Below are 25,944 nucleotides of genomic sequence, written 5' to 3'. Positions count from 1 at the left end.
ATGCACTTTTGTGATATATTTTTCATATGTTTGTCTCGGATGAATACCGGCGTCTCTATACTGTCTCACCTTTCTGGCCGGACCCTCCTTGGTAGCCTCTCTCTCCCTGCACGCCGGGGCGCCCGGGCTCTCCGGGGGCGCAGTTTCCTCCCCCGGTGGAATAGCCTGGAGGTCCGGGTGGCCCCGGTGGGCCCTGGCCTCCAGGAGACCCCGAACGTCCTGGCTGACCCGGCAAAGACAGACCCGGAGCGCCGAGGTCTCCCTTCTGCCCTCTGTCTCCCGGGAAGCCCGGAGATCCGGGCTGACCACCGCCGCCGCCGGTAGCTGGAAGTCCTGGTTGACCTGGAGGTCCTGACAAACCTGGATAGGGCCGAGACACATTGAAACGCGTTAGAAATCTAATTTAGCTAATTTAAACCCATTTAAATCACTAACCTTTACCATTGATAGCTCCTTATCATTATCATGAAGCCGCACTAGCTTACAGCTATCCGGTGAAGCCAACTAGTCTTTTTCTCTTCCCGAATAAAACAAAAAGTTCTACTTATTTATGGTTTTACATTTTATATTTAACGGTTTCTCATTTGACATCCTGTTAAAAGTAAGTCGCTTCTAAACCGTGTTGCGTCAACAAATAAATACCACATTTGATCAAATACTTGAGCGCTCTGTGTGAGTGTGAGTGTGTTTACCTGATGGTCCTCTTTCTCCTTTGATTCCAGGTGATCCGGGGAAGCCAGCCTCACCTTTGGGGCCGAGCAGACCTCCTGTTTGCCCGCCGAGCACCTGATGGGGCCACGAGACATGAAACATGTTCAGAAGAAACGCAAAAACACTCACACTGATTTCTTTTTTTTTTTTGACCAAGAAATCATGTATTTACATGGTTAAAAAAAACATATTTTTTTAAAATGCGATATTCATATGTTAATATCGGAAAACAAACTAATTAAATCAAGGCGAGAAAGAGGGACACATCACCACCTAGTGGTCAGTTTCCCACTTTTCTTTGAGCTCCATTTCCAGTTACGAGGTAAAGTTTAGTTCATTATTAGACACAATACACACCTGATGCTGGTATTGTTTTTATATTTGTTTTATTTATCAAGATTTTGTTTTAATTAATAGAAACCATAAAACACAAGCGGGATAGAGAGATATGTCCCCATCTAGTGGTCAGAAGGATGTAGTGCACCAATTTGCACTTGCACAATTAGAAAAGGGAGTATTTTCTCTATATTTCTTTTCGTTCTTTACTTTTTATTGTATTGACCTGCCTTTACAGCCACGGTCTTCTATATGCCAAAATATGTGCTGTATGTGCCAAAAAAAACACCCTTCATACAGTTCCCCTATAGTTATGGAAAAAAATCTCAAAGGCAACTTTGCAAACTCTATCTGCTAACAAAGAGCGAGAAAAAAACAACTATGAGTCGATCTTGAGTTCAGATCGTCTTGTCAAATGAGAACAATGTCGAATACACACCAGTCCTGGTGGGCCTGGGTATCCACGATCCCCTTTTGGTGCCTAAAGTAAAACAAAAGAGACAGAGTTATCAAGACTATCCATGACATCACCTTATGACTACAGTTTTAAAAGTAGTAGAAAACTCACTCTCTCTCCATCCCTGCCTGGAGGACCTGGCAGGCCGGACTCTCCTTTATTTCCCTGATAGTGGAAAAAGGAAAAAAGTAAGTTTGACATGTGACTAAGAGATGAGAAAGAAAGAAAAAGTGTATATAATTGCATTGTTTGGGGGCAGGACTCACGGGGAAGCCTAGGGAACCTGGGTCGCCATCTTTGCCTGATTTGCCCTGCAGGTAGAAGAAAAACGGGGATTGGGGTTTAAGGCAAACATTTCTGTTTTTGTAAATGTAACCTTCATTATTAAAAGTGTTCAAAGAATAATTTAGCTCCTCCTCAAGTCTACAAAAAGTCGTTTGAATGGAAAGTTTTAGCACAAATATGTCTAAAGGTTCACTTCCACTGATTCTGATGTTCGTAGAATAACCCCTGGTGTGTTTAGATGATCCAATAAGTACTTTGAGGCCTTTAGAATGAAGTGTAGCTGGTGGAAAGGGTTCATGTTTAGACCTGACACAGTCACAGGGTCATATTATGTCTAGAAGTACATGTGTGTATCTGTTCATGTGTGTTCTGTACTTACTCGTTTTCCCGCTTCACCTGGTTCTCCCTTGTCTCCTTTAAGGCCGCCGGAGGGACCCTATGAACAACAGCATCAAGTTTTTCTTCTGTTTCTACATTTCCATAACGTGCAGCACTTATTGCCTAAAAGGGATTAATAGTTTTAGGATGTTTGTAGGTGGACGTGGATACTTACAGGGGGTCCTGGGAAGCCGGGATCACCTGGGAAACCAGGACTACCTGGGTCACCCTGCAGAGGAAGAGTTCAAGGTTTCAACCAAACTGTTTGATTCATTGAGGGGAAAAAAAGCCCTTAAATTATGGTTTACTCGTTGTGAATGGTTGCTCTGTACCAAAGCACACACATCAATATAACATCTATAAAACAGCATCATATCGTACAATCCACAATGTCGAAAAGAGCGTTGAACTATTCTGTGCGGGGCGGCGGGTGCAGAAATTTTGCAGCGTCTTTATACAGAACTCAGAAAATCTATGAAAAAAATGTATGAATTTGTGAAAATATTTCAATATTCATTGTTTTGGCCTGAACCCCGATGGAAACATGATTTTCATGTTACATTTTGTTCATATATTCTCACATAAAGTATGTTAATTTCGGCTTCAGTCAGTGTATTTTAAGTAAATTTCGTCACCTTGCAGCTATTAACTTATATTTGTTGCTACCTTGCAGCTATTTAACTCATTTTTGTTGTCTCCTTGCAGCTATTTAACGTATCTTTGTTGTCCCCTTGCAGCTATTTAACTAATTTTTGTTGTCTCCTTGCAGCTATTAACTTATATTTGTTGTTACCTTGCAGCTATTTAACTCATCTCTGTTGTTACCTTGCAGCTATTTAACTCATCTTTGTTGTCCCCTTGCAGCTATTTAACTCATTTTTGTTGTCTCCTTGCAGCTATTAACTTATATTTGTTGTTACCTTGCAGCTATTGAACTCATCTTTGTTGTCTCCTTGCAGCTATTTAACTCATCTTTGTTGTCCCCTTGCAGCTATTGAACTCATCTTTGTTGTCCCCTTGCAGCTATTTAACTCATCTTTGTTGTCCCCTTGCAGCTATTTAACTCATCTTTGTTGTCGCCGGTCAGATCAAAGCTACACAATCTTTGTGTGTTCATCGCATGCTCTCCCAGTGCTGATCTGGACATGTTACCTTGTCTCCTCTCTGGATCTCTGTCTCTTGTGGTCTCTTCTGTTCTCCGACTTGCCCCGGAGGACCAGGAGGTCCTGCCAGACCTTCATCACCCTGTGGTCACACACACACACACACACACACACACACACACACACACACACACACACACACACACACACACACACACACACTAGATGAGCTCACGTGTTACGCTTAAAGCTTCCTCACTTTGACTCTGGTAACACGGTGTATACCTTCTCTCCTTTGGGCCCTTGGAAGTTCAATCCCATGTTCCCCTGTTGGAGAAAGCAGAGAAACAACAAGTTCTCAGCATGAGAATATGAACAGGAGGAGAAAATGACAAAGAGGGTTCATTCAGAGCAAATGCATGATGACGACGCACCATTGACACTTGGTTTTATGTATTTATTTATAAGGCCCTTGCTGTTATTTCCCCTGTTGCATTGCTGTCTTTTAATAATACAGGCCTCTTAAATCTCTTCCACTTGATGCATTAGCCTTAAATTCGTATTGCTTTTATTCAATATTAAGTTTCTAATTTGTGTTTCTTAGTGCCTATGATTGTTTGTTTATTGTGTTTTTGCTATTTTGGAAATGCAGTCTCCACCTCCACGTACTTCCAAGTTAAAATAAAGGTTAAATGAATGAATATGACAAGTACTCGCTGCCTTCTTCACAGAAGAAGTTTGCTGCTTTCGTTTGCCGCTTGGTACTCGTGCAATATTTAGAATTCATCTAAAAGTTTCGTTTAGTTGTGTGAAGAAGCATTACATCTCCATCTCCACTCAACACCTGTGTCTGCTTATTACTTGATCATGAGGTGTGACCCATTGCCAAGATGTTAACTTCCTCCTGGTGGTGCGGCAAATTAATCTCCATAAAATCTAAACTAAGAAATAAAAAAATAAAAACAATACTAGCTTCAACACATATATAATTAAAATGTCCTGATTATGGGAGACCATTAAAAAAAAGAGAAGGCACTTCATATCTAAAAATCCCTGTTTTTCTGTCAACACTTGAACTCACCTTTGGTCCGGGAAGACCTGGAGGACCTGAACGACCCTGGAAGACAACCCCAGAAAACAATTTTACTACCGTTTACTTCAGCAAACTTTAATTGTTCAACTCGTCATTAAACTGAAATGTGAAATACAACATTTTAGAGGTTGATGTGATGTCTCTTTACCTCGTAGCCTCTGGGTCCGGGGGGCCCGAGTGGACCTTGCAAACCGGGGGGTCCGGAAGATCCCTGTGACACGAACACACACACTGCTATTTAGACATACTTTAAAAGTTGAAAAGTTACCATCCTGTGAAAAATTGCTTTCCAACTAGTGTTATTATGCCTTTGAATATGAATGGTGTGAATATTCATATTTACATTTTGTATGAGAGATATTGAGAGATATTTGAAGGCTCAAGATACAAGAATACATCCTACGTTTTTAATATTTCAGCATATAAATCATCAAAATGTAATGAATAATTGTCTATCCACATCAATAGCCCCTCAATATGTCAATGTCTTCCCTCTTATGTGGCTTTAAAGTTGGAATAATCCTCTTTTTTCTTCCAATCTGACACCATCACTCAATGTTTGGTTACTTTGGAAACTGTTGTATTGTCACTAAATAAAGTTTAAACAAAGTTGTGGCTGCAGAGTACGAGTTTCTAAGATATCAAAATATACAAAACAACTCACAGGAATTCCTGGCAATCCAGGCAATCCCACTGCTCCTTTCTCTCCAAAACGATTGGTGGAGATCACGTCGCCTGGGTCGCCCTGCGGGGGAGAGAAACCCAACGAGAGGACGGCGTGAGACGGGGAAACATCTGAGGCTACGGAACATCTGCCAATTCTCAGAGGTTTGTTATTTCCAAATATCAGACACTGTTTCTCTCTTTGTTTTGCAGAAGTGTTATCAAATCAAAGAGCGCCAACTTGTGGCAAAAACACGACTGAAAGTCATACAAACATCAAACCAAATACATAAAAAACATTTGCTAAATAAGACCCAATAAAACAAAAAGGAGCAGTGTGTGTGTTTTACAAGTCTTTTACAATAATAAAACACTGACAGAAGAACATGTGCAAAGACTTTAACACACAACAAGTTATATTTCTTTAATATTTAGAAATTTCATGCTTGTTAGATTTGTTTGTTTATGTTTTATTTGTATTATTATTTTTATTCTGACAGTCCACGTACGGCTACGAGTCTAGGAGCTATGATTCTATGTGCAATAAACATAATTAACGTGAGCGTTACCTTTTGTCCTGGCAGACCAGGTGGACCCTAGAAAGGAAGGAAAGAAAGGAGAGAGCGTTAAAGAAGAAAAGTAATCGTTTAACAACACAAACTCTCTTTTTTCACGCTGTTAACTCACCGATCGCCCTTGCTGTCCGGGAATTCCTGAATTTCCTGGGAAACCGCTGTCACCCTTGAGAGAGGAGAAGCTCATTTAACACACAGCCCATAGAAAAGATATACTATAAATGAAAATATATTTAAAAAGAATAATACAGCTCATTACTAATTATTGTTCATTAAATATTATATCAAAAGCAACTCATGTTTCATGTTGCTAAGAACTGCAGTCATTTATTTATAGTTATAGTCTAACTCCGTCCTCTTTTAGACTCACATGTCTGAATGCTGCTGAGGAATTAGTCATTTATTTATAGTGTAGTCCTTCATAGTCTTAATAGTTCCTAATTTAAGTTGTCTATATGTTACATGTTGTTGTTGTTTTGTTTTTTTTACTTTTAAACAGTTTTTTGCACTTTATTATTATTATTGTTATTATTATTATTATTATTATTACTATTGCACAGTTCACTATATGTTGGACAGAAGCATACTTTCGATCTTCTGCATGTTTGTACATTGCACAAAATTGATAATAAAACTGACTTTGACTTGATGTCTTTTTCCCTCATTTTTGCTGATTATTTAATTCATTTACCTTTGTCCCATTGCAACCGGCCACTCCTCTCGGGCCTGGAGGTCCGTCCTGCCCGGGCAGACCCTGAGGAAACAGGAAGTAAACAGGAAGTTACATAACACGTGATACCTGTTTATTTTATAATATTTCCGGAGGATTTGGTTATTGAATTCATGGTGCTTAATAACAGCCTGCTTGTTGTAACCAACCGGGACTCCCACTCGTTATTTATTGTCCGAATTTTACATTAAATTCATAATATACAGTACAGTTTAATATATGAGTTATACATGAATGATATATTAATAAACCACAACACCCCAAGCACTGCTTGTGAATCTCTTATGACTATGATTATGATTATCTATCTATTATCTATGATTATCTAAGGGAATGTTATGATCATTATCATTAAAGGTCATTCAAAATCAGCAAAGTCTGGTTTAATTGTTAAAAAATATATAATATATAAATATGTAAACCAAGCCCAGTAGTCTGTGAGGTGTTTTTAATAGTTGTTAATGTGACCTATGTAAAACTGTGTAAAATAAATAAATAAATAAGAATACAGGATGTTTGAGGCCCAAATGTGACCGTTACAGTTAAATATCCATAATATCCATAACATTTTATTTATTCTGTTTAACTGACCTATGTTTTACTTTTATCCAAATTCACATTTTTACACACGCAATTTTAATTGTACTTTAGTAAAATGCCATTAAATTAATTAACGTAAACTTCAAAATAATATTACTCTTTCCACCCCTGATTCTTTTTTGTTTTTATGATTTTGGAAAACTTACCGGAAGTCCTGGCGTTCCTGGAAATCCTGGCAATCCAGAGGGCCCCTGTTATAAAAATAAATAATGAGAAAAATGTAAATAATAAAAGCCAAAGCGTATAGTTTCTTCATGAAGCTCAATGACTCTGTTAAGGATCAGGTGAAATGGGGACATCTGCTGGTCAGAGGACGGTATTACAGCTTGTAATTTATCGTGAATCAACCAACCAAACTGAGATCAAATTTCCTATTTTTAAACCCTTTTTTTTTAGTTTGAATGAATGAAAATTACCAGTAAATTAATACAAAGCTGGGTAGAAAGTGCTAGATTCTCAGGAGCAAAAATAAATTCACAATATTAATATGAATGTACTTACTCTGATTCCTTTTGGACCATATAGTCCTTGAAGTCCATCACTTCCCTGAGACGAAAAACAGAAAATACAATTGATTAGATGAATAATCTCTTGACTGATTTGTGTTCATACTAAACTCTTCTGCACAGAGAGTTTGCACCAAAATCCATCAGTTTTGTTTACTCCAGAATTTAGTTGAGTACTTAATAGTTAGAAATGCCGAACTTAAAGTGAGGTTTCTCTTCTCAATTTTCTGGCTCTTTCCTCATGTGTTGAAAAAAAAACAACCTTGTTAATAAACTTCATTCAAACCCACCTTCTCTCCTCTGCCCCCGATCGGCCCCTCAGGTCCGGGGAAGCCCGGGACTCCTGGCTGCCCGGTGAGGCCTGGGAAACCCCGTTCACCCTGCACACGGGGACGCAGATACGGTTAGAAAATAATACTAAATAAATACATATATATTTTTATATTGTGCTTTTTGCCTACCTTGCCTCCTTTTACTCCGCTGCAGTCACATTTGGATCCAACGCAGCCATGGCAGGCCTGTTGGACGACAAGAAAAATAGAGATAAATATTTATTTTACTTAATATATATTCTCATTTTCATAATTATTCATTTAGAAGCGACAAAAACACCATAGATAAATGATATATATATATATATGTATATATATGTATATAATCGCAAAACTAGAATTAAACCATACGCTGCTCAAAATGTGGAAATTTTTCTAGGGAAATAATTATCCAAATGTCCTACAGCATCCAGACAACACTGACATTATGATCTCTGTTTGCATGTTTTTGCTTGCAGTTGTTTTGTTGGTGAATTCTCTTTTTAAGTGAAAGTGTGTATTTCCATGCTATTGTTACACTCCTGTATTTCTTCCCACAGAGTAGGAGGTCTGTTTAAGGAAAAGATGGAAGGTCAGCGAATTTGTTTTAAAAAACAAATTTATCTCCTTCAGTTTTCTCAGCAGGAAAAAGCTCTTCTTCAGAGCGAGAAAGTTGTGAAGAAGAGGAAAGATAGTGGAGGGATGTGAGCGGGAGTGCCGAGCTGTTGATGAACGCTTCCCATGCTTGTTGACACAGCGAATGCCAGACGGGCATCGCTGCACGCATGCCAGGCAGGCAGCTTGTGAGAAAGACGAGCAAGTTCGTCAAGTCAGCATTCTTCTGTGTCCGTGTTTGTGTTGATGGCGTTTCTGTGTTCATGGTCAGCGTTGACCCGCCGATACATTGGCAGAATTTCTATCTGCAGTTCACCTTTGAGCCACACGAGGGCGCCTCAATGTTTTAATCTAACGTGAAGGCAGATAAATGTTAAGAAAATGTCCTTCAAACTTCTTGTTTTTAGACATCAAAAGTCCCAAAACTCAAATGTGCTCAATATGCAGTGATGTAAAACAGCAGATCCTCCCAGTTGAGAAGCTGAAACCTGCACATGTTTGCGTCTGTTGAGCAAATAACGTGTGACTTAATGGGTCATGTCCTCCGTCTCGGCCCAGTGATTCCCACAGTGGGATCATTAGATGGAGGCTGTTTGTTCTGTGACAACTTCCTGACTCCCAAAACAGCGTTACCTCACCGCTCGTGTGAAGTCGAGTGCACATCTTGTTTTCGCTCGTCCAAACGAAACAACGAGATGTGAGTTCACTAACAGAATGAGTGGCCTTAGTCTCCACATGTTGACCGTAGGGAGGAAGCGTCCTTTTATTGGATTAGAATCGTATTTGACAAAGAAAGACATCATAATAACGTGAAAGTTAATTAAATTAAAGCCAGAATTTTCAATGAACGATGGAGGTTCAATGTTCAATGAACAGTGGGAGGTAATGAACAGCTGTTCACATCCGAATCCTTCAATATGAATACGTGTTTCTACTTTGTGGTTCACTGCGACTCTCACTGACAGAGTAATGACACTTTCTTTGACATGGCAGGGTCAAAGGTCAACATTAGACCCCGGATAGGGTCAATTCTGCTATATCATCTTTTATTTTGTTTGTCATAAACCTCCTTAAACATTTAAATATTGTTACATTGTTTACGTTGTATTTATTATCAAAGCTACAAGGGGTGTGACAGTGTGAATAAAAATGAAAAATATATATATTTGGTGGAAAATGCCAAGTATAGTTGCCGATTTTAAGCTTCTCTCTGTTTTATATCATTTAAAATGCAGTATATTTTGCAGATCTGTCTTCCTGCGAGGCTCAGAGGCTAAAGCGAGGCACCATTCACAGCCTGGGTTGAGGGTTTGATTCCCACCGGGACCTTCCACACCAGGAAGGAGTGTTTTTGGGGAGATTAAAAGATGCACACAATGTCGCATGTTGGCGGTAAACACAAAATGCAAACCGTTATCTGGACTGGAGGGTAGAGATGTTACCGACACACACACACACACACACATGCCTGAATATATTTGCACATGGGTAGGCGGCCAAGTGTGTGTGTGTGTGTGTGTGTGTGTGTGTGTGTGTGTGTGTGTGTGTCTAGGTGTTTTTACAAGCCCTGAATCTCCAGATTAGTATCTGGTCTGCTTCAGCTCAATGCAGTCTGCTCTCCCACGCCCAGGCCTGCAGCTCCAACTCTCTTCACCCTCCATCTCTCTCTCTTTCTTTTCATCCATCGGTTTTATTGCCATCGCTGCCCTCATCCCCCACCCTCCCCGACGTGCGTTCATCCAGAAAAGCATGACAGCGCTCGCTCTTTAATAAGCCTTTAAATTGTTCATACTTTGTGCTTTATGGACCCACACACACACGTTTTACTCTGTAACTATGAGTTACGTTTGTTCTCTAAAATAAACCATGAACTAAGTGTTCATTTCAGCCCCTTGCAGCCCAATAGGACAAGAATAACTCTTTAAGGGTAAATGTAATGACCATTTCATGAAGTGTGTCGAAACAAGCGGCATGCATAATTGAGCATATTAAACATTTCATGTAAATGTGGCCGAGATATACGATGTCATACCATTCTAAAATTCACTTTACATGTTGTTGCACATTATAATGTAATAAAGTGGTAAACATGTTGACATATTTTTGTGGGCGTAGCATCTGGGAACACGTTAGCTTTTATAATAGTTTCTCTCAATATGTACCGTAACTCAATCTCCGGGGAAGTTCATATTAACCAGCAGGAACCTGTTAGCCGACCCTGTTAGCAACAAGAGAGGATGGCTGGCTCGCTAGCTAGCTAGCTAGCTAGCCGGTCCATCTCCAGAGCTGGCTAGTCAGCTAGCTCGTCTCCGGAGCTCCCGCCTGCTCTGACTAGTCTCCTAGCGGCGAGGAGTGAAGCAGAGGGAACCCAGCTGGCCACCAGCTCGCTGTTGGGCTCATTCTTTGAAAGCATGGTGGAATTAGCAAGATAGCTAACTAGCCAGCCCAAATAAGATAAAGTATCATCTAAAGTGCATTCATCCAAACACTCTTGTCACAGCGTGTGAAAGCACATTGCTTTCGTCGGATAAGCAACAACTTTGTTCGGATAATTTTCCTGAATCAGTGTAGCATGGTGCATGGTGGAATAAAGCTAGCTAAGAAACCAGCCATACGCTAGTTAGCGTGCTAATTCCACTGTGTTTTCCTGCAGCACTGATTACAAATTAATGTATTTCTCCACTATGGTGTTACTACTTAAATACCACTAAATAAAACCTTTATTTATACATCGTTCATCTATGTTATGTTATTATGCATGTACTATAAGGACACGGCCCTAATGGAGGTAGTTTGCTGCCTGTTTTCTTTAATCTCATCGTACGTTTTGTTTAGTTCCCATATGGCTGCGGTGTTGCTCTGCACCGTTTGCGTTTGACTTATACTGCAAATCTGTTTCCCTTTGGGGTGAAAGAAGAGACTGAAATGAACTGATAAACCTGCCTAAATACAGTGTGAAAAGCATCTCTCCCTCTCCATGCTGGTCCCTCTCTCTACCCTCTCATTTACCCCCCAGGCACTGACGGGGCATGTAATCCCTTTAGAGAGGTCAGTGAGCTGCAGATATTTGCTCCACTCCCTCCGTCTCCATCTGTCTTTTAGCTCTCTCTATCATTTCCCATCACTCTCTCCTTACCGCTGCTGTTCCACTTTCTTTTTTTTATGTTTTTCGTCATCCCATCACGCCAACCCCAGCGATCAGGCCCTGAGAGCAGGTCAACTCTGGCAAACGCCGGCCGGTTCGGCTCCGTATAGGACAGGTTGTACCGGTCGGAGTCGAGCCCACACAGGTGAGGCTCTCACGCGGAGGGGTGGAGGCTCAACGTGCACAACTCAAGGTCAAGAGGCAGTTAATGAGCAAAAAGTAACCCGATTTTATGGCCTTAAGAAGTACTCAGACCCTTTAAAAGTAGAACTACTGGAGACACCCACCCAGCAAATAGATCTCTATATGAAACACTGGGGAGTGTTATGATACAAGGATAAGAGTGTGTATAGGAGTGTGTATATGAGTATCTATACAAGTGTGTATATGAGTATCTATACAAGTGTGTATATGGGTATATATATATATATATATATATATATATATATATATATATATATATATATATATATATATATATATACGTATCTATACAAGTGTGTATATGAGTATCTATACAAGTGTGTATATGGGTATATATATATATATATATATATATATATATATATATATATATATATATATATATATATATATATATATATATATATATATATATATATATATACGTATCTATACAAGTGTGTATATGTGCTTTTTTTTGCAGCTGTTAAAACATAACATAAAATATTCCCACTGCTGGCTAAAAGCCAATAAATAAATGCAGATAAAGGCATGGGATTATCTCAGGGGTTGATTTGTGTACATAAAACAAGACTAAAAATTAAAAAGCGCTATAGGCGTGTGTACAGAGTGATGGAGGGGTGACAGGTGAGGAGGTGGGAGCGGAAGGCATGTACCCGGGGATTAGACCGGCGAGACTGGAATTCCCCCGCTCATCAAAGACTGATGATTAGACACACACACACACACACACACACACACACACACACACACACACACACACACACACACACACACACACACACTGTAAATAGACAAATACTCTCATAGTAGTACACACAGCTGCAAAGACAGTGTTTTTTTCATTATTAATATACACAAACTTACTGAACCCCCTCAATTTAACCACAACTAATAACTTCTGCTTTCCAACACTAGAGACACACACACACACACACACACACACACACACACACACACACACACACACACACACACACACACACACACACACACACAGCTTAGCTTTTTAAATAATATCACTCATGAGTTCTGATCTGGTGGGTTTGCCGCCTTCTTGTTTACGTCTGGATTTCACGAATACCAAAGATTAATCTTGGGAATAGGTTTATAATATAACCATTGTTCGGCTATTTACCGTTACAATAAATACAACGTAAAAGAGTTTGTGTGTATTATAGTTGCACTATTTCCTACTTTATGCACAACAATTTCCTTTGGGATAAATAGTTATATCTTATCTTGGTAACTGCTGACGTTTTTTGTGTGTGTGTGTGTGTGTGTGTGTGTGTGTGTGTGTGTGTGGGGAGAGTGGCACTCCAGGCTCCGAGCCGCTGCCCCTCAAACCGCTGATCCCTTTTCATCGCCGCTGGACTTTGACTACTTCAAGGTGCAGACGCCTCGAGAGCAACGACCAAACCAAATGTTTTCACTTTGAAAAAAAAAAAAGTTAAAACATTTGACCGCGTGTGTGTGTTTTGACTAACCGGCTCTTTAGAAGAGGACGACCCCCCGACTGTCTCTCACACACACACACACACACACACACACACGCACACACTCAAACGTGCCACAGTGCCAGTCCAGGAATTCCATTGATATTCCCGGGAATTCTCTTTCTTCTGAGCGCACCTTTTCTCCCCATCTTCTGGTCTCATTTGGTCTAATGAATGTTGACCCCCTCCTCCCTTTGGTGACCTCCCACTGAGAGACACCTGCAGGGAGAGCACTTCAGCACCTTGAGGCACCGGAACGTGTTCATTGCACGAGCAATGGAGGCAACATCCACGCGAGGGCAACTTGTCCCTCGCTTGAATACATACAAATAAATAATACAACTAATACAAATTAGTTCAGCATTTCTCTCCGCTTCGTTTTTTCCAAACACACGCTTTCTATGAAGAGTTTGGACTTGCTCACACACACGATAAACTATACTGCACATCTCCAACTTATGCTGTCGATGGTAGGGGTTGCATTGTGGGTAATATAGGCACTAGGTTTGGACAGAAAAGAAGGATGCATGGAATAAAAAAGCCCATAGACAATCCTTGCAGTTGTATTACATTGCCATCAGTTAACAGTTTAACTTGAAGCTCATATTTGCTCTGAATAATTGGCGCGGTTTGCAGATCTCGAGAGCGTGCGTGCAAACGTTGCCGATCTATTGTGGCTCTTGTCGACGGGGAGGGTTGAATTCCTTCCTTCTGGGAGACATGACAACCCTCCCCGGCCTAGCTGGGCCCGGCCCGGCCTGACGCAGGTCCAAACATGCCCCTCTACCATCCCATCTGCAGCGCTCCACATACATCACTGCCTGGCACCGGGCTTCGTAGCCAAGGGCAACGAGAAATTAGAGAGGGGAGCGGCGGCTGAATACCTGGATAGACTGAGAGGGAGGGAGGGAGGAGACAAAGTTAAAGGACAGCAGGAAAAAGAAAGATCACGCCTGCGGGACATAGGGATGCATTCAGGCCCGGGATAAAAAAAAACTGCAAAAACACAGACAAATCTGTGTGGTCCGAAGTCTTCTTCTTCCTTTTGGGCTCCAGTAAACACAGGGGTGTGACTAGTCTGTTTCCAACAATCGTGGACCTTTTAAAAGACTTTTTTTGAGGGTGTCCAGCAGAACAAACGGTTTTGCAAGGGGCTTTTTCTTTCAAGTTCCCTTCAGCTGCTGAGCTGAGTCTCAATCTGTCTCATCAGGACCGCCGGGTCCAGATCTACAGCTTTCGAGGGATTCCCAAAGCATCGATCCAAACAAGTCAAACAGGAAACCCTCGAGACGTTTTGAGACACATTGCATGGAGAGTCGACATCTGTTTAAACGCTGTCACCAAACTGCTGTAAACCGAGCGGTGACGCCGGCATCGCTGTTTGGATGAGCCTTAAATATTTACCCAGAAGCCTCCGCTGTAGACAAAACAAGATAGCGCTGGATGTCCCGGTGCTTTATCGGTGAGATAGTGGGACGGAGAGGGTTTCGTTTATATATATGTGGAAAAGGTCGGTACGTTTACGCCTGAACTTCACGCCCCGTGACATTACATGGGAAATAATCCGCTACTTAGACAGTTCCAGTTCATCCTGAAAGGTGTTGGATGGAGGTTAAGGCCAGTGAAATTCTTCCACACCATGTTTTAAATCTGAACTGCATCAAAGAAGTACATTCTCTGAAGCTATTTGACTCAAGAATGACCTTTAGCACTTAGCGGTACACTTAGTTTTAAAGTTATGTTATTCTCTGGAAGCCCTCTGAGGCAATTTTTTTATTATTTTGGGCTATACAAATACATTAAATAACATTGTATTTATATGTTAAGCTTATTGGACTCCTGGGTTGTAAACCTTCAGATGTGTTCTTGTTCTTAGCTTCTCTTATATACGTGGTACATTGACCATGACAGACTTGTTGGAATTGCAATTAAATATCATTGTTTGCTTTAAATACATTCAGATTTCACCTTTATTAGAGATAATGAGTCTAGTCTGAATCGCTAGGAGCTGTATTTTGTGCAAAAAGTCACATTGTTTTTTCTTTTTACTTTGAGTTCGCCCCTTACAAAGTATACGTACTGTTGCATGCAGTTGGGACATACTACTTCCTCTTTACATTGAACCTCTGACCCTCTTGTTCATATCTGCATCTGCAGAGCAGAGGATTATGGGTAAGAATAGCCAGAGAAGCGTGCTGCCTGCAAAATGGGACCGGATGCAATTGAACGTCCCGGTGTTTTCAGCAAACTGCATTTGACATACTATTTATTGGGACATACTCAATATTTTGTTGGCATACTAAATAGTATACTAGTGGTATTGGAACACACAGAATGCTTTCTATCTGGACACCTGCAGTTCCGCGTCTTCACCACATGAGGGCGGTCACGACAGGTAAAAAGATGAAAAGAGACCGAGTGGTATTTAGACATCCACAAAATCAAAAAGGCCAGAAAAAAAGACATATTTTTCGAGAGGCCCTCGTTCTGCTTATGAATGAGTTAGATTTAAAAAAAAAAAAAGTTTTGTTTCTAGCCGTATAGTTGGGTCCACAGCTGCAACATGCTCTCTCTTGCTTCTCCGAGACCTCATTGTGCGATCTGATCTTGAGAAGGCAGGTCACAGCAGGTCCCTGCCCTGCCCACATTTCTCCTAAATATCTTCTTCACTCTAAAACCAGACACAGCAGCTGTTCGGTGTTACATGGGGGAGTTAAACTGTGGGCCTTTCTATTGTTTCTGCACCAGGAAAAAAGTAAGAAAAGTGAACTGTTTTGGGGGAAAGAGTAGCTTCTCTGGATTAGCTGCTAGCATTTTAGCTTCCTTATCATGACTGTCGGATGAAAAATGTGCATCCGAAATGTCAGATCTTTTGCTTTGAGGCAATGCACCTTTAGACAACATAAAGGGCTATTCTCTGTTTTTCTTAGCCTACGACAAGAGCATGTTCTCATCCAACAAAGGAGGTTTTAATCCTTTTTTGTGCATAATACAATGTTTAAAAAGTCAAAAATTCAGTTTCTGCAAAACTTTAAATGTATTTTGTTAACTTTTGTTGTTTCCTAAATGCTCTCTGGTTGCCCAAATTATTTCCTTTAATATTTTCTTGCCTAAAAACACAAAGGTTGAGTAACTGTCTCTCCACCTATCCCTCCACCCTCCTCCTCCTCCTCCTCCTCCTCCTCCTCCTCTTCTTCTTCTTCTTCTTCTTCTTCTTCTTCTTCTTCTTCTTCTTCTTCTTCTTCTTCTTCTTCTCTCCTACTGTGTCGTGACAGATGTCTGATATTTCCCGTTGTTCTGACCGGCGGGGGGTCGGTCTGTCTAGGAATGTCATGCACTCCGTGTTGACACCCACAAACAAACACATGTGAACGCACACACACACACACACACACACACACACACACACACACACACACACACACACACACACACACACACACAGATATGTCTATACACGCAACAAAATAAAGATGTTTAATTCCATTTTATATTGCACTATATTGACAATAAAGATGCAAAAGCAAATGTGAAGAAAACACAAGTAATCAATTGTTGTTTTCCAAATAAAGTGAGGTTTTCTTTTCACATGGACAGATAATCTTATTTTATCTAATTTAATTTCCAATTCCTTTCCCACACTATGTACTGACGTAATCCAATATACGTTTGCTAATAAAGGAAAAGAGAGAGAGAACTAAAACGATTATGTTTAACCTGCCTTTTAAAGCCATTAAAGAGAAAACAAATGAATAAATGGCCGAGAAACATATCGAACCAATTAAAGAATCCTGCCATAAGTTCAGAGTCTTGAAGAATCTATAGGAAGCATCATTGAAGCTGTTCCTCAGGCTCGATAAAGACACTGTATGTTCTAAATCAATAAGCAAAGCCTAAAACATCCCTACAAGGAGCACATATAGAATGAGAAAAATAATGAAGACAAACATCTAATTTACAAACAAGCGGTGATCAGATGCCTCCGTGTCACTGAACAATGTGGAAAACGCTCCGACAGAGACCGCAACAGGCACCTCGCTCCGCGGCTGAACATTATCCTCCGGCTGCGTGCTAACGGCTTAGCTGCATACCAGCCGGCGCACCGGCCTGCAGGATTAACTCAGACCTGGCTCCACCTGAGGGACACACACAGCGGCGGGCAGCGCGGTGTAGAGTACACACAGTATTTGTGACGCCTGTATGTACAGTACAAGTTATTAGGATTTGACCCGGGACTCCGATCTGATGGAGAGGGAGGGAGGAAAGAAAGAGGGGGGATGTGGAAAGCGATGAAAGTGAAGTGAAAGACTTACACTACTAAATAGTTTGATTAAAGCTGTATGAAGTCATGTTTTTATACTAACAACGAATCAAATATAAATATTGTGTTTACCAGAGATGTGCTCATGAATTTCTTATAATCCTTCAGCATGAAAAAAAGTACTAAAATGGATCAGATAAAGAACCCAAAGTCGACTAAGACCAAAACAACCGATTACTCGACTAATCGAAGAAGAAGGGGCCAGAATTATTGGTTCAGTCACCAACCAAAGACCCAAAAAACACCCACTGCACTCGACCTGATCAGCACCAAACAGCAGGTGGATAACGTTAGCAGCTGGTGCTAGCATGTAGCTGGTGTTAGCATGTAGCTGGTGTTAGCATCTAGCTGGTGCTAGCATCTAGCTGGTGTCAGCATCTAGCTGGTGTAAGCATCTAGCTGGTGTCAGCATCTAGCTGGTGTCAGCATCTAGCTGGTGTTTAGCATCTGGCTGGTGTTTAGCATCTGGCTGGTGTTAGCATCTAGCTGGTGTTTAGCATCTGGCTGGTGTTTAGCATCTGGCTGGTGTTTAGCATCTAGCTGGTGTTAGCATCTAGCTGGTGTCAGAGTCTAGCTGGTGTTTAGCATCTGGCTGGTGTTAGCATCTAGCTGGTGTTAGCATCTAGCTGGTGTCAGAGTCTAGCTGGTGTTTAGCATCTGGCTGGTGTTAGCATCTAGCTGATGTTTAGCATCTGGCTGGTGTTTAGCATCTGGCTAGTGTTAGCATCTAGCTGGTGTTTAGCAGCTAAAAAGCCAGCTTTTTCCATCAGGAGTTGGTGGAGACCAAAAACAGAGCAAGAAGACAGAGAATATGGATTTGCATTCATCAGGCGGATGCTAACACGACTCCAAACCAATGCTAATGTGGTTTTGTGGCTGCTAGATGGCATCTTTATGAGATAATATATCAGTTATTGTTTTTACAGCTTGTTGTTGCCCCCAAGTCAAAGCCAAATAAGTTCATACAGGTTGGATTTTAGGCACTAAAACAGACTATTCTCATAAAACGTTTGTAGGAAAAATTAAAGCATCTGTCATTTGTCGACAAATCAAATCACAGGTAATCCACGTAATCATTAACCAGGAAGTGTAAAGACCGCGAAAATGGTCGAACAAACAGCCGTCTTGGAAAAATAAAGGAAAAACGTTTTCATAAGATGTCGTACAAACTGTGTCTGAGACGGCTTTGTTATCGGAAACAGGCTGTGAATGCATCCCACCGTCCTCCTAAAAGGTGTTCAGTGTTACAACAACATCTCTCTACTCCCAGCCTCAAAGAGAGAGTCGTAACTCTCGCGCCCACCAGAGGTTCATCCTCAGGAGAGCGTGAACATGCCGCCATCGTTTGAGGCGAAGCGTGAAGGAGGAAACAGCCAGACATCAAATATGTGTCAATAGCTTGTCTTTTACTTTGAAATAACTCCATCCGGACAAGTGTATGAAAGGTAATGTGATATCGCTGTAGACTGAAACAGTAGCAACACACACACACACACAGACAGACACACACACACACACATGCAGAAAAGCAACACTCCATACCACTTTTTCCCATGTGGCTTTCGGGGAAGCCCTGTTTCCTCCTCAGAAGTTTGATTAGACAAACAGGTGCCCAAAGTGAAAGAGAGAGCATTAAAAGTAATGAGAGAGAGAGAGAGAGAGAGAGAAACAGAGAAGAAGAGAGAACCAGATGCAATCCCACACTACGGTCGAATCAGCTTTCTGCCGCTCTGAAGCAGCTCTGATGACTTCATTCATTCGTTCATGGACGACTGCAGACTACACGCTAAGCTGTGTGTTTTAGCATTGTATGTGTGTGTGTGTGTGTGTGTGTGTGTGTGTGTGTGTGTGTGTGTGTTATCGCTTCTCGCCATCGGCCCCTCATGTGAGATGAACAGATCTGGAGGGTCGGTGGAAAGATAGGAGGCCGAGAGACGAAGTGCTATTTCATGTGCAGGCGATCCGATTGGTGGATTTTGCTGTCAATCATCACAACCTGATACTTTATGAGTAAAATACGTTACCATGCACACGTTGTAGACCAAAGCCGCATCAGGTTTCAACCTTTACTGCGATAAATTAATGTTTATTGTATGTGTTTATTCTAACACTTTGGAGAATAAATCACAATCGCATAATCACATAAAGTTAGAAATATAAAGATGGAATAATGTGTCATTACGTAATGAAAAATAAAATGTGGAGGCTGCAGGTGGGACATTACGCTAACGTAGAACGTTGGGAAGACATTTTTGATTCTAGTGCCGGATTTCACAACAAAGCGAGGAAGAGAAGAAGCGTGGAAGAGAGCAAGAGCGCTTGTGAACAAGGCGACTTTGTGTTTGACCTTCAGCGTCCAATTTAAAAAACGATGCAGAGCGAAAGACGAGCGTGACCACGGATACGGCGAGGGGCAATAAAAAGGCGCTGAAGGATGGAAAGACGAGGCCGGTCATCGTGTTTGTGAATTCAGGGGAAGCTGTACGACACGGTTTTAAGCATGAGGGGGAAGGAGAGAGGAAAGAAGGAGACATCTGTAGATCAAGGTCACCCGCTGATCTCAGACAGATTAAAACTCCTCCCCTTCTTCTTCTTCTTCTCTCCAGAAAGAAAGAATGCAAAACAATAAATGTTCCCGCTTTGGAGGACAAATATGTGATGCATTTCGATCCCTGCACCTTCTGCATTGATTTGCTCTCTTTGATCCTTTGTGTTATTTCTTTTCACTTCTCCAGTGGAGCTTTATTGTTTTTCTTTGCTTTTTCTTTGCTTTTTTTTTAAGCAACGCTCTGTTTTTCCTTTGGGCTGTAAAAATTCCCTCTTTTTTTTCTAGAGAGAGAAAGAAGGGAGGGAGGGAGGGAGGACGGCCTGTCTTGTGACTTTTCAGTGTAGGTGGACTTGGCCCACTGGATCACATCACACACACACACACACACACACACACACACACACACACACACACACACACACACACACACACGGCAAGATCATTTAATTTGTTCTCAATAAAAACATTTAAAAAGTATGTACAACTTCATTAGAAAGTAGTTCCTAGACTTGAAAACACGTCCACACCTGCATCAATGATACATCATTTGTCCACTTGCACAGCTGCTGCCTCCTTTCCCATTTGGATTATCTGACAAATAATAACATGAATAAATAGAGTCCGATGTTTAATGCTGAAATTCCAGATGTCTGTCTTTCCCACCAGCACATGAACACAACATAGCAGTTGGCTAAAATGCAAGATACTAAAACATTGGATTATCCCCAAAAGCTCAAAAGCTGATCCCAGAATCAAATCTTGCAAACAGACACAACTTTCCTATCCTGAAAACCAGATTCTATCCCACGTAAATGTCTCCTGGTCGCAAGGAAAGAAAAAAACTCAAAGTGGGAAACGATCAGAAGACGATGAAGCAGATACAGACTGAGACGTAAACATGCTTCACTACGAATCTAAATCTAAATCTAAATCAGCAGGACTTATCTTCACAATGCAAAGATCCGTTTGATGAAAGCAGTCCTGAGAGCTTTCCATGAAAAAAACCCGTAAAGAACTAGAAGTACATTTGAAGCTCGCTGTCGTCCTTGAAGTATTTTCTCTTGAGAAACCGAAACAATTATTTGAGAAATCTTCCGAAAAAGCATAATCTTATTTTAATAAATGCATTTTGCAACTTCAGAATCTCTATGCAAACCTAACCTCTTCGAGTAGATAGTTCACCAAAACTTTTTGGTGAATTACATATATTTTGGTTTAAGTGTCTTAAACTAGCATTCTTTCCACTGACCACCAGGGGCGACTCCTCTGATTGTATAGAAGTCTATGCTTCATGTGTTAAAGCTGCATTCTCTCTCCTGACCACCAGGGTGTGACTCCTCTGGTTGTATAGAAGTCTTCATGTGTTAAAGCTGCATTCTCTCTCCTGACCACCAGGGGAGATTCCTCTGTTGTATAGAAGTCTATGCCCCATGTGTTAAAGCTGCATTCTCTCTACTGACCATCCGAGGGCTACTCCTCTGGTTGTTAAGAAGTCTATGCTTCATGTGTTGAAGCTGCATTCTCTCTCCTGACCACCAGGGAAGACTCCTCTGGTTGTATAGAAGTCTACGCTTCATGTGTTAAAGCTGCATTCTCTCTCCTGACCACCAGGGGGAGACTCCTCTGGTTGTATAGAAGTATATGCTTCATGTGTTAAAGCTGCATTTTCTCTCCTGACCACCAGGGGGCGACTCCTCTGGTTGTATAGAAGTATATGCTTCATGTGTTAAAGCTGCATTCTCTCTCCTGACCACCAGGGGGCGACTCCTCTGGTTGTATAGAAGTATATATAAATGACTACTTCTCTTGATTTATTCCCTCAGTAAACATTGTAAACATGAGTTTATGTCTCAATCTCTAGTTTCAAGTCTTCTTCAATACAGCATGATGTTCATTTAGTAAATTATGGTCATTTAGAGTCAAACAGACCATAAAGCAGGGGATGCTTTAGGGGCGGGGCTATAAGCTGATTGACAGGTCGCTACCACAGCGTTTTCAAATGTGCTCAAAGTTCTGCGCTCCACCCTCTTGTGCAGTAAGTAAGACACATGGGATGCATGTGTCCCATACGTTCACAGACTTCTTCTGAATCTTAATCTGTAGAAGGAGCTCTGCTTTAATCCTGATATTCCTGTTAAAGAAGTGACCGCTGCTTAACCCTCCACATCAGAAGATCACAGATTCCTGACTTCCATAACCCCGAGGAGCTTTTAAGGAACCTTAAGTCCCTCACACACCGGCCGAAGCTCGTGGTCATGCGTAAGTAACAAAGTAAAAATATGTGTAACCTGCACGGTGGTCTGGTTAGTGATGAGAGCGAAAGTATAATAAGAAACGTAGATGGATGGATGGATGATGGGGGTGACACGGTGACCTTTAAAGCCTCAAACCCAAACAGCGAGGGAGGAGGAAAATAAAGAAGTCTTTAACAAACACGGCGTGTTTACCCTCCTCTTACCGCTGGGGGGTGATGGGGTTAAGAGGGAGAAAAAGATGTCTTGTGCAAAGAGATTAAATGAGATTATGACCCCAGTGGGAAGAAAACACCAAGCAGGACGAGGATTAAACATTTAAACAGAAAGTTTGACTTCTGCTACTACTGCTGATACAAATACTGCTAATACTGCTGATACAAATACTGCTAATACTGCTGATACAAATACTGCTAATACTGCTGATACAAATACTGCTACTACTGCTGATACAAATACTGCTAATACTGCTGATACAAATACTGCTGATACAAATACTGCTACTACTGTGCTGATACAAATACTGCTAATACTGCTGATACAAATACTGCTAATACGGCTGATACAAATACTGCTGATACAAATACTGCTAATACTGCTGATATAAATACTGCTACTACTGCTGATACAAATACTGCTAATACGGCTGATACAAATACTGCTGATATAAATACTGCTAATACTGCTGATACAAATACTGCTACTACTGCTGCTACAAATACTGCTACTGCTGCTGGCCCAGTAGGTACTACTACTACTGATACAAATACTGCTACTGCTGCTGATCAGAGGTGTCAAAAGTATTCACATTCATTACTCAAGTAGAAGTATAGACACTAGGGTTTAAAAATACTTCTGTAAAAGTTGAAGTATCAACTCAAGCTTTTTACTTAAGTAAAAGTGTAAAAGTACTGGTTTAAAAACTACTTAAAAGTATAAAAGTAAAAGTAATGTAAGGGGAATGTTTTTCTTCCATTAAGGACAAACTCTTAAGCCGCGTCTCAGGGGCCTATAGTGCACTACCCCACCTCCCCCAAAACAATCATTTTTATAAAGGCCATAATGACTATAATGTTTTAAAATGTTATGTTGAAAATGTGGGATGCATTAGGCTACCCGTTTCAGCTGCATACATGCCCATTTAAAATGATCACATTTTATTACAATGCAAATACATTAAAGTACCATATGTGTACTACTGAGCATTAACATGCGTTTCATGGAGCGGAAGACATGATAACTAGTTGCCTATAAGTATTGTCATAGTGCAAAATAGGCGGCGGCGGCGACTCCGACACAAACACTTAAAGCTGTGGTTCTCAAACTTTTCCTGTAAATAACATAATTGTGTGACTCATCTGTGCTTTTATAAATAACAGAAAAAAGAAAATTGCAATCACTTTCAAGTAAATCAGATTGCCCCATCAGACAATGTTTTGTGTAAGTTCTATCTGTGCAAAAAAATACTCAGAATTAGTTACTACTAACAATAAGCTTTTAATTTTTTTTGCCAAACAAAACAGAATGAGTGCAGATATGTGAGCCATCACGTGTATTAGTATTAGTGGCTGCAGTGACCTGCTTTCCTCGACACATATGTTATAAACGGGGTTGTAGATTTGATACGGCCTCTCTCAATTCATGCTCAATATTGAGCTTAGATCTGTTTTTTTATTTTGAGAAACGCAACAGCAGGAAAAGACGAGCTCACGGAGCTCACGCCGTCGCGTCAAATCACGCATGCGCAAGCGTAACCTGTTAACGGCGTACCGTAACCATTTACCCGAAAGTACAGGCATTTGTCCATGTATTTATTACTGACTTAGTTTTATATCCGTGTACTTTGTACTTTTATAATATGTGAAGCCAGCAGCTCATTGTTGGTAGAAGACACGAGCACCGTGGCTCGTTTCACCTGGAGCAGGAGAGCTGCTCCGGGTTCAGAGAGCTGCTGTTGCATCTTCACCCTGGGAGCGTTTAAAACGCAGATATAGCGGTCTACTTTTCACGCGACATATTGTTCGACGCGCTCTGTCCGCTGGTGTGTGTGTGTGTGTGTGTGTGTGTGTGTGTGTGCTCAGCGCTCACCTGTGTGCGCGCACGTATCTGCGCGCAACGGGGCGGAGAGGTTTTTTGTGTGTGTGTTTTTGAACGATGACAAGCCGGAGTGAAAACAAACCAAAATGAAATAGTAATGAGGCTATTTTTAAAATGTAGGGAGTACAAAGTACAGATATTTGCGTGAAAATGTAAGGAGTAGAAGTAAAAAGTCGTCTGAAAAATAAATACTCCAGTAAAGTAGAGATACCCAACATTTCTACTTAAGTAAGGTAACGAAGTACTTGTACTTCGTTACTTGACACCTCTGCTGCTGATACAAATACTGCTATTACTGCTGATACAAATACTGCTAATACTGCTGATATAAATACTGCTATTACTGCTGATACAAATACTGCTAATACTGCTGATATAAATACTGCTACTACTGCTGATACAAATACTGCTACTACTACTGATACAAATACTGCTACTACTACTGATACACATACTGCTACTACTGCTGGCCCTGTAGGTACTACTGCTGATACACATACTGCTACTACTACTGATACACATACTGCTACTACTGCTGGCCCTGTAGGTACTACTGCTGATACAAATACTGCTGATACAAATACTGCTAATACTGCTGATACAAATACTGCTAATACTGCTGATATAAATACTGCTACTACTGCTGATACAAATACTGCTACTACTGCTGATATAAATACTGCTAATACTGCTGATACAAATACTGCTACTGCTGCTGGCCCAGTAGGTGCTACTACTACTGATACAGATACTGCTACTACTGCTGGCCCAGGTACTACTACTGCTTATATAAATACTGCTACTACTGCTGGCCCAGTAGGTACTACTACTACCGATACAAATACTTATATCACTGCTGGCCCTGGAGGTAGGTACCAGAGGCAGGTACTAGCGTACTACTGCCTCTGAGAATACTAATACTCCTCCTGCCCCTACTGAGAGAACTATTGCTAATGCTGTTACTCTAAATACTACAGCAACATCTCCAAATACTACTTCCTAACTATATTCCTACTACTACTACTACTACTACTACTACTACTACTAGACCTATAGGCTACTGCAGTGTTTACTGCTACTGCTAGCGTTAAAACAAGTGGTACTATTGCAACTCCTTTTACTACTACTTAGTGTATCTCCTACAACTGCTGCTACTACTAGTAGTACTTCTACATACTTCATCTAGTACTGCTTGCTTGCTTGAATGCAGAGGAGGGAGTGAAAGTACTGGATAGAAGTAATTAGCTGTGTAAACATTGACTTTTTGGTCCACCTGTTAATCCTAATGGCATCTTCAGCTCATTGACACCACAGTGTGAGGAAACACACAGACGAGTACACACAAAGTACTCCTTTATAATGTGTGAATATATAAAGGCAGTAAATAGGTCTGCTGCTTGTTTAAGGAGCCCTCCTCTCGGGGAAGGTGAGATAAAGATGGAATCTGCCTTCCAGGACGAACACAACGGGATGGGGAGAGACACAGATACAGATACAGCTGCGTTTTCCAAAAGAAAC

General features: G+C 41.0%; 1 protein-coding gene across 1 annotated transcript in view; it reads right to left on the bottom strand.

The window, feature by feature from the left end:
* col4a5 (collagen, type IV, alpha 5 (Alport syndrome)) overlaps nucleotides 1–25,944 on the bottom strand; it is a 46,560-nt gene that overhangs the window by 17,017 nt on the left and 3,599 nt on the right. The window contains exons 2-20 of the mRNA XM_079215442.1: nucleotides 7,899–7,955; nucleotides 7,728–7,817; nucleotides 7,433–7,477; nucleotides 7,078–7,122; nucleotides 6,293–6,355; nucleotides 5,714–5,767; nucleotides 5,596–5,622; nucleotides 5,028–5,108; nucleotides 4,512–4,574; nucleotides 4,352–4,387; nucleotides 3,556–3,597; nucleotides 3,320–3,412; nucleotides 2,343–2,396; nucleotides 2,169–2,225; nucleotides 1,771–1,815; nucleotides 1,616–1,669; nucleotides 1,487–1,528; nucleotides 693–786; nucleotides 70–360 (exon numbers count right to left, since the gene is read on the bottom strand). Of these exons, the coding sequence (XP_079071568.1) occupies nucleotides 70–360; nucleotides 693–786; nucleotides 1,487–1,528; nucleotides 1,616–1,669; nucleotides 1,771–1,815; nucleotides 2,169–2,225; nucleotides 2,343–2,396; nucleotides 3,320–3,412; nucleotides 3,556–3,597; nucleotides 4,352–4,387; nucleotides 4,512–4,574; nucleotides 5,028–5,108; nucleotides 5,596–5,622; nucleotides 5,714–5,767; nucleotides 6,293–6,355; nucleotides 7,078–7,122; nucleotides 7,433–7,477; nucleotides 7,728–7,817; nucleotides 7,899–7,955 (1,333 nt within the window). The remainder of the gene's footprint in view (nucleotides 1–69; nucleotides 361–692; nucleotides 787–1,486; nucleotides 1,529–1,615; nucleotides 1,670–1,770; nucleotides 1,816–2,168; nucleotides 2,226–2,342; nucleotides 2,397–3,319; nucleotides 3,413–3,555; nucleotides 3,598–4,351; nucleotides 4,388–4,511; nucleotides 4,575–5,027; nucleotides 5,109–5,595; nucleotides 5,623–5,713; nucleotides 5,768–6,292; nucleotides 6,356–7,077; nucleotides 7,123–7,432; nucleotides 7,478–7,727; nucleotides 7,818–7,898; nucleotides 7,956–25,944) is intronic.

Source organism: Taurulus bubalis (assembly GCF_910589615.1).
Source record: "Taurulus bubalis genome assembly, chromosome: 3".
NCBI classification, from domain to species: Eukaryota; Metazoa; Chordata; class Actinopteri; order Perciformes; family Cottidae; genus Taurulus; species Taurulus bubalis.
Note: the sequence above shows the minus strand (reverse complement) of the source record. Positions and strands in the feature narration are given on the sequence as shown.